This window comes from Raphanus sativus, chromosome 3, assembly GCF_000801105.2.
Source record: "Raphanus sativus cultivar WK10039 chromosome 3, ASM80110v3, whole genome shotgun sequence".
Classification (NCBI taxonomy): Eukaryota; Viridiplantae; Streptophyta; class Magnoliopsida; order Brassicales; family Brassicaceae; genus Raphanus; species Raphanus sativus.
Genome location: NC_079513.1, coordinates 14,763,413 through 14,775,369, shown reverse-complemented (window position 1 = coordinate 14,775,369; position 11,957 = coordinate 14,763,413). Strand labels below are relative to the sequence as shown.

Sequence of the window (11,957 nt, the reverse complement as noted above, 5' to 3'; positions counted from 1 at the left end):
CTCCCGTCCTAAACATTTTATCTAATCTGCCTTGAATTTCCCATTCATAGTAGTCTTGTGCGGTGGTGAACTCAATCGTTGTGATGTAGGTGTAGAGAGCTATCATGTCTTCCGATCTTGCTGGAGGCAAACGCCAGTTCCCATTCCTACAAAGCGACGCAACAGTAGCGTTTTGAGGAATACCTAGTCGTGAAGAGGATGAGGATTGGAGGACCAGAGATGCTTCCATGGGGAGCCAGTTATGGTGCCAGAAAAGCGCGGAGCAACCATTCTCAAGACGTAGCTTTATCAGTGGGAACACTACCGGCCGCAGCTTGATCAGTTTGTTTACAAGCCAGGAGAATGATTGTCTAGGCTTTATCGTCCAGTAGTTATGGATAGATCCTTTGAGGATAACTTCTTTGAACCAAGCTGCCCATACCGAGTCTTCACGAAAGAACAAGAGCCAAATCATCCTCAGGCAGCAAGCCTTGTTCCAGGTAACTAGATCTTTGATCCCTAATCCCCCTTGAGCAGTAGTTAAAGTGACAGTTCCCCACGCAACTCTAGTAGCATGGTGGCCGTCTAGACTCCCCTTCCATAAGAAAAGGTTACACATTGAGTTGATTTTATTTATGCAGGCTTTGGGGAGAATAAAGGCCGAGCACCAGAAGGTATTAATCCCTGCTATAACCGTCTTAATGAGTAAGAGTCTTCCTGAGAACGATAATGTTTTGACCGACCATGAAGAGAGCCTGTTTTTGATCTGTTGCAGCAGGGGCTGACAGTTTTGGAGGGAGAGCTTGCGGGAGTTTAGCGGAACACCAAGGTAGCGGAAGGGAAGCGAGCCCAAGTTCATACCCGTTGAAGCCTGGATTTCGTTTGTATCAGCTTCACTCAGACCAGAGGCAAAGAAGCTTGTTTTCTGAAAACTCACTGCTAGGCCAGACCTGAGCTCAAAGTCTCGGAGCACTTGAAGTACGTTCTGCACAGAGTTTAGGGAGCCGTCAATGAATATGAGGAGGTCGTCTGCAAAGGAGAGATGAGTGAGCTTCATAGCCTCGCATTTAGCATGGTACTTGATTCTGTTCTCCTCTGCTGCCTTATTCAGCATTTGCGAAAGGCAGTTCATGGCGATAACGAAGAGGTAAGGTGAGAGGGGGTCCCCTTGCCTAAGTCCTCTCTTTCCTTTGAAATATCCACTGACAGTACCGTTATATCCGATCATAAAACTGGTGGTGCAAATGCAGGCTTTCAAACGCGCAATGAACTGAGGAGGAACGTGCAAGCTCTTTAGGCAGGAGAGAAGGAAGTCCCAGGAAAGGGTATCAAATGCTTTGGCAATGTCCACTTTGATGGTAATTCGCTTCCTGCCTTTATTTTTATGATATCCATTGATCAGTTCACTCGCCAAGATGGTGTTTTCAGTTAAGAGTCTATCTTTGATGAAAGCAGTTTGACATGGCAGGATTAACGCAGGGAGGATAGGCTTCAGACGGGAGACAAGGATTCGAGACACTGCTTTGTAGACCGTGTTGAGACAGGAAATTGGTCGGAAGTCTGTGATTTTTGTGGCTCCGGCGAACTTCGGTACGAGGGAGAGTATTGTTGAGTTTGTTGTTGATGGAAGGAAGCCGGTTTGGAAGAATTTCTGGATGGAGATGACCACTTCTTCCCCAAGTATCTCCCATGATGCCTTAAAGAACCCCGAGGTGAGGCCGTCAGGCCCTGGGGCTTTATTAGGATTCATCTTGAAGAATTGACGCTTTATTTCAGCTGCTGAAGGGATTAGTAACATTTGCTGAGATTGCAGGTCTGAGACTCGGAAGGAAGTAAGCTGTTGAAACCAGGATTGTTGCGAGAAGATCACCGGAGCAGTGGAGTTGAGGGGGCCTAACACCGACTGAAAGTGTGAGATGGCATGTTGGCTCATCACCAGGGGGTCTGTTATGAGGGAGCCATCCGCTAGAGAGAACCGACGTATGGCGTTGTAGCTCGCCCTGACCTGGCAGATTCTGTGAAAGTAAGTAGTGTTGAGGTCCCCTTCCCGAAGCCAATTTATTCTTGATTTCTGCCTGAAGTAACACTCTTCTATTTGTTTCAGGAACATCCATTTCTGATTCAAATCTCTCTCTTCTTGGAAGGTCTGCGGGTTTGGTGAATTTAGAGCCTGTACCTGCACACTTTGCAACAAACAGTAAGTTTCTCCCACTCTCACTTGAATATTAGAATAATTATTTCGGTTTAGAGATTTCAAATCTGATTTTATGAGTTTGAGTTTCCAGCACAGGTCTGTGAGTGATCGACAGTAGCTTCCAGTCTGAGCCCAAGCATCCGCAACAATCTGGGAGAAGTTTGGGTGTTTGGTCAAGTAATTTTGGAATTTGAAGGGTTGGGTGCCAGCTTTTGGTAATTGGAAGGCTAGGTCAGTGAGGCATGGGGTGTGATCGGAGATGGAGGGGGGCAGGAAGGTTGAGATGGCATGAGGGAAAGAGGAGATGACATTGTTGTTTACAAGGAGCCTATCCAACTTTTTTGCAATAGGAGAATCAGGCTGGTTATTCTTCCAAGTGTGGCAAGGACCGTTAAAGCGCAAATCAAATAACCCAGTCTGAAGAAGACAGTCTTGGAAGAGATACATCTGGTGGTTCTGAGAGGTGACAGAGGGTGAGGAGTGCTCGGAGGGGAAGATGATTTGATTGAAACCCCTCCAACAAACCACAAGCTGTTCTCTAAGTCATAGGTGGAATGAAGATGCAACAGGTCCATCCAGAGGTCTAAGCGCTCGTCTGATTCATTTGATGCATACACGGCTGTGTAATAGAAGGGATCTTTATTGGGAAGTGTCAGCAGGCACGTCATAGTTTGTGAGCTTTGGTGGATCACACGAAGCTTCATGGGATCCTTCCAGATGAGGACGATTCTGCCATCATCATCTGATAGGTGGTTCGAAACAAAACTCCAACCAGGGCAGAGCTTCAACATAAGTGGTAACAGAGAAAGTTCTTTGATATGAGATTCCAAGATAGCGCCAAAAAGAGGTTTATTAGTATGAAGCCAGTCTACAAATGTCCGATGTTTATCCGGGTCATTTAGACCTCGAATATTCCAAAAAAGAGTTTTACACTCATTGGGGGATAGAGGGATCCTCACACATAGGCTGAGGATTATCGGTCAGGCACTGTTCAGAGCAGTTTTGGTTTAGGTGGTTTGAGGAGGAGGAGGCTAGAGGGAGAGCAGGGAGGGATTTGATGGGGTCAGAGTTTAGATGGACAAAAGGGTTTGAATTGGGATTAAGGTTGGAGGGGAGGGTGGGAGGAGATAAGGTTGGAGAAGATCTTGATCGCTTTAAAGAGGGTCTAGAAGGAGGAACAGGGGAAGCAGGGGAAGGTGAAAAAAGAGTTTCAGATAGTGACGCAGAAGACTGCTTGGAGGAGTTTTCAGTAGGAGCAGTAGAAAGGTCTTCTAAGGATGAGAAAGGGTTTGCTAAAGGTAGGGAAGGGTTAAGAGGGGGTAATGGATTTTTTCGAGGAGTTTTTTGAGTGGTTTTGATAGGTTTTTTGGTTGCAGGGGAGGGGTTTGATGAGGCGGAAGGAGGAGTAGGATTAGCCTTCGGGATTGGGTTCATTTTTGGTACTGACTTTGGGTTGGGAGGAGGTGGAGGGGTGTAATGGAGGCAGTTTCTGATGACATGACCAAGCTCATGACAGTGAGAGCAAGTAGGGGGTGTCCATGGGTAGCTTACTGTAACTTCTACCACCTCTCCGCTCTCTCTTTGGAACTCGACAACGGAGGGGAGCGGCTTCGTGAGATCTACTTCAACTTTGACGTGGGAGAGGGTTAAGTTGACCAGATTCAAAGTGAAATCATCAGTTTCTTTTGGTTCCCCAACTAATCCACTAAGCTCAATCCTTTTTGATGTCTCAGGTCAAGCGGGATACCAGTCAAGTGAGCCCAGATTCTTATTGCTTTCAGAGGTGGTGTGGACATGGAATGCTCGGAGGTCCATTGCGCAGTGTGGAACATCGAGTCTCCCACATACCAGATACACTTCTCCAGAATTTTCTGGCGTAGGTAATCACTTATATCGACATATCTTTCGGATCTCTTTTTGATATTTACTTTAGGATCTCACCATTACACCACACTACTAGTTAACTAAACTTTCACCAGTTTGACAATCATTTCTGTTTATGTAGTCTTTAACAGAAGCTATTAGTGTTTTCTTTACTAAACGGAAGCTATCAGTTTGATTTTAAAAGATCGAAATATTTTTTTATCAAGTTAGTTAATCATACGAGCGTATAACTATATTATCATTTTATTTGGACCAACTTGTGTTTTGAATGGTAATATTTACTATTTTCTTAGCCCTTGTTAACAACTAGCTAAGTTCTTAATATGGTGTTGTATACTACTTCAGTTTTATTACATTTTTGTTGTAAGATTTTCACATATTAAAAGAAAAGTTATAATATTTTATCTTTGATTAATATATTTATAGTTTATTCGATAAGCTAAAAATAGTATAAAACTAAAATTATAGTAATAAATCAATACTGAAAATATATAGCCATTCTTTGAGAAACAAAAAATAAAATCCTTAGAAGATAACTAAAATTAAATTGAAGTACTATGTTTAAAGATAGTTGATTGAGCCTTAACTCTAATCCAGAAATAAATTATCATTCAGATTTTACTATCTAAAATGAACTGCATAGAAATAAAGTTGTCGGCTAGAAATAAATTATCATTCAGATTTGTAAATCTTCTTAACTCTAATCCATTAAATTTGATGTTTAGTTTGATTGAGGTTGTGAGTGTAAGATGCGGGAAAGGGCGGGGGTGGGATTATGTCACCATTAATGTATAATAAATTGATATTTTTATTTTCGAATTAAATATTATAAAAGTTATATCTAGACATGTGATCCAAAATTCAAAAGAAATAATTGAAACACACTTGATTATATTGTAGATGCTATAAGTTGTAGTTAGTTATACTGTTGAATGGTTTAATTATTTTTCAGATTTGTTTTTATGTTAAAGTTTTCATAAAACAATTTGTTTCTATATTCTTCTTGTTTTATTAGATCATTCTAAAATAATGTTAACTTTTCAAAATATGGATGCTAATCCATATATTTTCTCTCATTGACATTAAATTTGGACAATTTATCCGAACTCGAAAATATGATTCGGAACACCTACCATAAAATGCAGATTCGATATCTATTGGATATTCGGATATGCGGATTTCACCTTAGTTCCACGTGCTATCTTAGATCTATTGTGTACTCAAAATACCTAAAATCTTTTGTATGTGTTAGATATATTTGAATATCTTTAAATAATAACTTTAGATTATCTTTTAAAGACAACTAACATAATTATATATTTTTTAAATAAGATATTACTGTAAAGTCTTAATAAAAGCTTACTAAAAAATAGCTTGCTAAATTCATATTTCAGATATATAAAATATATTTTATAATAATAATTATATATTTTAAAATAAAAATATTTTAAAGTTGTTGTAGTTGTATTAGTAAAATATATTATAATTTAGTTATATTAGTACCACTAATTTTTTAGTTTTTGAAACATAAATATATTATTATATGTATCCCATAGTTACACAGTTCATTAATATTTTGTTTTGAACCGTTTATTATTGACGAACCGCAATTATACTTTGATATACATTTTTGGGAAAATTGCCAATAGAGAACAAAAAAACAAGGGTGTTGTCCATTGGTTGGTATAAATCTTTTTTTGTCCAATTTTTCTCCTTTTTACCCTTTATATTTCTGAAAACTAATAAAATAAAATAGTTTTGTGAATAAAAAAGATATTAAAAACACAAAAAATTAATTAAAACACTTATATACACAAGCTGGTATTAAAAGGTTAGTAAATAAAAATTTGAAAATACGTTCTACTAAAAGTAGAATGTGCCTTCTACGAAAAATGGTATAGTAGAAAGCGATTTCTAAAATAAAACACGTTCATCTACTATTTTTAGAACGTACATTCTACTATTTACTAAATTTCTAAATAAGTAGAATGTACATTCTACTAATCCTAAAGCTATCTACTTTTCGTCCGGATGCATCTTCTACTTTTATTAAGTATTCTAAACTTTGCGGAATGTATTTTCTAAAATGTACTCTTACGTCTACTAAAAGTAGAAAGCGTGTTCTGAATTTTTTTCAATCTTCTAAACGTTTAGAAGGCGCTTTCTACGGATAAGATTACCTGATTTTTGCGAAAATTAATTAAAGTTTCAGTTAAGGAAATATTCTAAAAATCTCCTAATATTATACTTTTCCTAAAACGTGTTATTTTCGATTTTACTTGTCAAAATTTTTTAAAAATGATTTTCCCTTGTCTTCTTCATTAATCTATGTTTTCCATAGTTTTTTCTTTTGATTTTTTTCATAAACTCTTGTTCTATATGATATGTATCTATACAACATGTGTTGTTTTGAAATTAGTGCAATTTTTTGTAAAGTTTTATTTTTATTTTCATAAAGTTTACAAATTTAATTTTTATTAAAAACATTTTTAAAGTTTTATTTTATTAAAAAGTTTGATAAAATTAAAAAGGTTACAAACATTTTAACTTTTTATAAAAATAAAAACTTTGTAAATTTTTTTTAATAAAGTTAGTTAAAGTTTTTATTAAAAAATTTTATAAAGTTTTATTTTTATTTTGATAAAGTTTAAAATTTTTATTTTAATTAAGTTTTATTAAAAACGCTTTAAACTTTTTTATAAAAATAAAACTTTGTATAAATTTTTTTTAATAAGTTTATTTAACGTTTTTATTAAAAAAATTGTAAATTATTTTTATTTTTACAAAGTTTATTTTATTAATTTTTTTTAAAAGTTTTATTTTATTTTCCTTTTTTAAAAACATTTTAAATTAAATTTTTAAAATTATTTTAGTTTAATGTGTTTAATAAAAACTTTAAACAAACTTTATAAATTTGTAAACTTTATAGAAATATATTTTAATTTTTTTTTATTTTTATTTAAAATTTTGATAAAATTAAAAAGTGTACGTACATTTTTAAACTTTTTGTAAAAAATAAAACTTTGTAAACTGTTTTTTATTAAGCTGATTTAACGTTTTTATTAAAAAATTGTAAAATTATTTATTTTTATTTTTATTAAGTTTTACAAAGTTTATTTTTATTAAAAAAATTAATTTTTTTTATTTTTATTTTCCTTTTTTTAAACGTTTTTGATTATTATTTTTAATTATATTTATTTTAGTGTGTTTAATTAGATTAATCAAGGGTAGTTTTGGGATTATGAATAAAATTATACTAAAAGAACAACTAAATGGATGGTTTTATACTATAGAGACAACCATGATGAATTTTTGTTTCCGTTTTTGTTGTATACAAACCGTAATTAAACTATGTCGTAATCCGTTTGTTCTATACCCGTTCTATCCGTTATTACCATTCAAAGTCTGATTAAATCTGCCCATACAACTCGAGTCACATTAGTTGATAAACTCGAATCTGAGTGCAATCTTTAACATTAATATATATGTGTGGTATGAAACTGCTGATTTGAAGTGCCACTTTTGGCCCTGCATATCTTGATTTACGTACATTTTAAGATATTTTCAATTAAAGTTTTGAAAATAGTAAGTTTTAGTGACTTATTAGTACTCTTATTACAACCACCACATCTATTGATTACTGAATAAAGGTTTTTCTTCTGTTGACAAAAAAAAAAGAGAACGGTCTCTTCCGCATGTGAGTATGTGACAAGAAGCGCCACCAAATGTAAGTTAAAGCTTAGTTTTTTTCTGTCGATGCTCATAACAGTTTCTTTCCCAAATTACGCAAATAATTTCAGTTTTTTTTTTGACTGAAGGCTTAATTTCAGTTTTATTTATTGGAAAGTATTTTTATATTTTAGATAGAACTTGGAATGTATGAAAATATAGATAAATTTACTGGAGAGCGAAAATTCAGTATCTATTTCCTTTTTCACTCAAACATAAACTAACACACACTATAAAATTACTGAAATACATATTTAGTATTTTTTATATTTAGTATTTTCGATATTGACGATGCATAAAATGAAAATCATACACAGCTGGAATAGTTGTGGGTCTCGCGAACGAAGACATCGACGAAGCGCAGAAAAATGTGGATATAACATCAACCAAGTATTATTTGTTCATACCAAATTCTGTTTCATATATATATATAATATATATTATCTAAATAAAGAAAAATGTAGAAAAATGATTGGAAAGTTAAAACATAAGATGTAAGTGAAACCACCAATCCCGGTGAAATCATTTTGATATGCAGAAAAAAATTCGATTTTAGTTTTTCGACTTTATAACCAGCTAGCTGGTCCTTTTCCATATGATGAAAGTGGGGTGATATACTCTATTTGATTTTGAACGACTAAACTTTCAAACGACAAATCCTATCTTATATTAGATCTTCAAATAACTTGTACATTTACACCCCCCCCCCCCCCCCCACCCAAAAACGACTTGTATATACCTTTTTATAAGCAAACAAAACTCTTTGCATTACTCGAACTGCTCTATTTTCATCCTTGCTCTTGTAATTATTAAAACACAACTGATCAGCACGTACGTATACAATTAGGATCATTTGGAAAATTTGTGATACCCACACTACACGTTAGGTTGACATTTCGGATAACAATAAGAGCTCATTTTACCTAAATTGTTAGTAGAGTAGATGGATTACGGTTGACACTGTTATGCTAGAGGTGTGAGGTTCAAAATGATAAAAATACGTTTCGATTTTTTCTTTGTCAAAGTAAGAAACAAAAGGAACTCATTTGACAAAGACCATGTTTTCAAATGGGTAAAAGACTAGTCATATACATCAAAGTTAAAACAAGCTACACTATCTACAAAATTTATCGTGGGTACTATTGTAGATAACTATTAAATTACAAAAATATCTAAGATATTATAAATTTCAATTTATTTTATGTGACATACTCAAATCCTGTCCCAACTATAGAGAAATAAACTAAAATTCAACAAACAGATTGCGGCTATACAAAATTTTAAAGAAGAAGAAAAAAAACTAGAAAACAGATTTTAGCAAAAAAAAAAAAAAAAAAACTAGAAAACAGATAATTTTAAAAATCTATGATGAAAGAAAAAACAGACCAATAAAAGTCTAGAACGAAACGTATCACACACCAATCACCATCAACATTAGTTTCCTCCTTTCATTATTTAGATCGAACCAGAGTTCATTCTATCCAACTCAGTTCCACTTACATCTTCCAAACAAAACAAAAACACAGCACCTCTTTCAGTTCTGAGTTTTAGAATCTACGCACTCAAAAATAATATTTATATACTATTTAATTTAACAAATAAGAAAGTAAAGTATAAACAATTCTTTTTTATTGGTTTTTCTCGGGGATGGAGAACTCGTACGAGTTGGCAGCAGCAGGCAAGTGGTCTGATTCAACAAGTCCATATAACATGGTCTCATGGTCATTATTACAACCTGATTCCTCAGATACTGATCTTAGCCGCTTTAACCTTGGTTCCTCTGATGAATTCGTCGGTGGGAACGACAAGGCTGAGTTGGTTTCAAGAAGCCACCGTCAAGCGGAGAAGAGACGCCGTGACCGTATTAATTCTCACCTCTCCGCGCTCCGGAAACTCGTCCCTGATTCCGACAAGGTATCACCCTTATAACAGATATGTAATATGTTCTTTTAACCTTAATGTTTTCAATTTAGTCATCCATTTCGGTTTGTGCAAACCGGTTTTGATCTCTAAGCTTAATGTTTTCGGTTTAGACGTCAATTCCGGTTTTTGAAAACCGACTTTTTACCTTATTTCGGTTATGGCAGGGCTAGACTAATTTGTTTTGCGAACTTGTTGTCGCTTAACTAATTCATAATGTGATATGATTTAATGTATCAAATTATCAGGAAGATACAGATCTGAATGTTTTGGTTTAAACAAATTCAATTTGAGTAAACCGGTTTTTTATCTCTCTGTTCGACATATGTGGTGGTTGTTACAGACAAGACACCACCTCTTTAAATCAACTCAAATCCCATTATCATTCAATTTTTCTCGCATTGTCGTTACACAAAGCTTCGGTTAAGTAATGAAATCTAATTGAAGTAAACCGGTTTTTGTCTCTTAAAACAGTTAGACAAAGCAGCTCTCTTAGAAAGAGTGATTGAACAAGTGAAGGAGCTCAAACAAAACGCAAAAGAATCTCCAATCTTCCAAGATCTTCCAACAGAAGCAGATGAAGTGATCGTCCTGCCTGAAACAATCTCCAATGACTTTAAACCAGACACAATCCTCTTCAAAACTTCCTTCTGCTGTCCAGATCAAACCGAAGCAATACCAGAGATCGTAGGGGTTCTCACAAAGTTTCAACTCGAGACAATACGAGCTGAGATTCTCTGTGTTGGAGGAAGAATGAGAATCAATTTCATCTTAAAAGAGACAGCAACTACTGCATCAGTAAAAGATTTGAAGCAATCTCTATGCGCAGCTTTGAACCGAATCACATCTTTGTCTTCTTCGTCTAATTCATCGGTTTGTAGGATTAGAAGCAAAAGACAGAGATGGTTCCTTTCTTCTAACTACTCACAATGATAAAAATAAATTAAAAAAATCACAAAACCATCTTTACTACTCTATAATATACATAGGAGAACACAAACCCATTTGTTTTGTTAGCAATTTAAAGTTAAAGATCTTGCAAGATTGTGATTTGTAATAAAATTGGTGAAAATGTGATTAGATAGATAAAGGTTTAACATTTATGAAGGATCAATACAAATCCGACAAGCCGAAGCCAACAAAACATAAAACTGAAACAAGATCAAACAAAAGTACTTAGGGAAGGTAACAGAAACAGAAATGCAGATTGAAAGGCGAAGACTTTCTCTCTACTTAGATCGCTGTCTCATCTTTCGTCTCTTCCTCTTCAGCCTCCTCATACGCTTCTTCTTCCACTGTAAAAACACGGTTTAAAACAATGGCTTAGACGAATGATAAAGAGACGTAAACAGATAGATAGATGAGTGCAATGGACATGATTCGAAAGATAAACAACAAACCTTGGCTCTCATGGCGGAGAAATGCTTTTCCTCAAAACCCTAATCGCCGGATTTACGGTGACGGTGACAAGAAAAGAAGTGAAGCGTCACTGCAAATATATACCCATGAAAACCCTAGTTAGATGTTTTCTGTTAGGCCCATGTAAACTTTTGGGCCTTGACGCTTATAAATAAGCCCAGGTGTTTAGGCTTTGTCTTCCCTTGTGATGTGAAGTTGAGTCCAGCGTGACTTTCATATCCAACATTCCTTTTGCAGCTTAGTGGTAATGGTCACCGTGAAATTTATTTAGATGTGCTGAGTTTGAATGTTTTGTTGACAAAGAAAAAACATCCACTTAGGAGGACCTCTCCAACTCCAATCCATAACAATATTATATGCCAAACTCACACTATTGTTATATCGTCAGACACACATTATTTTAGAGTGATTTTAACATTAAAGAAATCTTTATCTCTAATTTAATTTTAAAATACTATCTTAGTGTGATTTTTACACTAAATCTCTCCAACTCAACCCAAAAACATTATTTTAGTATGATTTTCTCCACCAATACTAAAACTAACACTATTAGTGTGACATTATAATTTACACCAACTCACACTAAAATAGTGTTTTGGAGTTGGACTGGAAATGACTTTAATGTGTTGTTATCTTATATAACACTAACAGACAGTGTTGGTAATAGCATAACTGAGAAAAAAAACTTAGAAACTACATAAAAATTCGATTGTGGATTATATCAAAAGCATTTTAGCAAGAAAAAAAGAGTAAAATTATGAGATGTGTTTAAACAAAAGGAAAATAAAACAGCACTCGCCAGAGTATGCCGTGAGAAAGAACAAGTCTAAGT

General features: G+C 34.6%; 1 protein-coding gene and 1 long non-coding RNA gene across 2 annotated transcripts; one reads left to right on the top strand and one right to left on the bottom strand.

Annotated features, from left to right (window-relative positions):
• The first annotated feature begins 9,246 nt into the window (after positions 1–9,246).
• Positions 9,247–10,714, top strand: LOC108846860 (transcription factor bHLH51). Its single transcript, XM_018620047.2, has 2 exons — positions 9,247–9,700; positions 10,181–10,714. The coding sequence occupies exons 1-2, from the start codon at positions 9,434–9,436 to the stop codon at positions 10,637–10,639; spliced, it is 726 nt and encodes a 241-aa protein (XP_018475549.2). The 5' UTR covers positions 9,247–9,433; the 3' UTR covers positions 10,640–10,714.
• A 54-nt stretch (positions 10,715–10,768) lies between these two features.
• On the bottom strand, positions 10,769–11,231 carry LOC108846861 (uncharacterized). Its single transcript, XR_001948832.2, has 2 exons — positions 11,107–11,231; positions 10,769–11,001 (listed from the first exon to the last, which is right to left on the bottom strand). It is a non-coding gene; the product is annotated as an uncharacterized LOC108846861 (long non-coding RNA).
• Positions 11,232–11,957: the final 726 nt, after the last annotated feature.

Bases quoted from the DNA above. Each gene is read 5' to 3' on its own strand.
- LOC108846860 (XM_018620047.2), top strand. From the start codon at position 9,434: ATGGAGAACTCGTACGAGTTGGCAGCAGCAGGCAAGTGGTCTGATTCA. The intron at 9,701-10,180 runs GTATCACCCTTA...CTCTTAAAACAG, and splicing joins TCGTCCCTGATTCCGACAAG to TTAGACAAAGCAGCTCTCTT.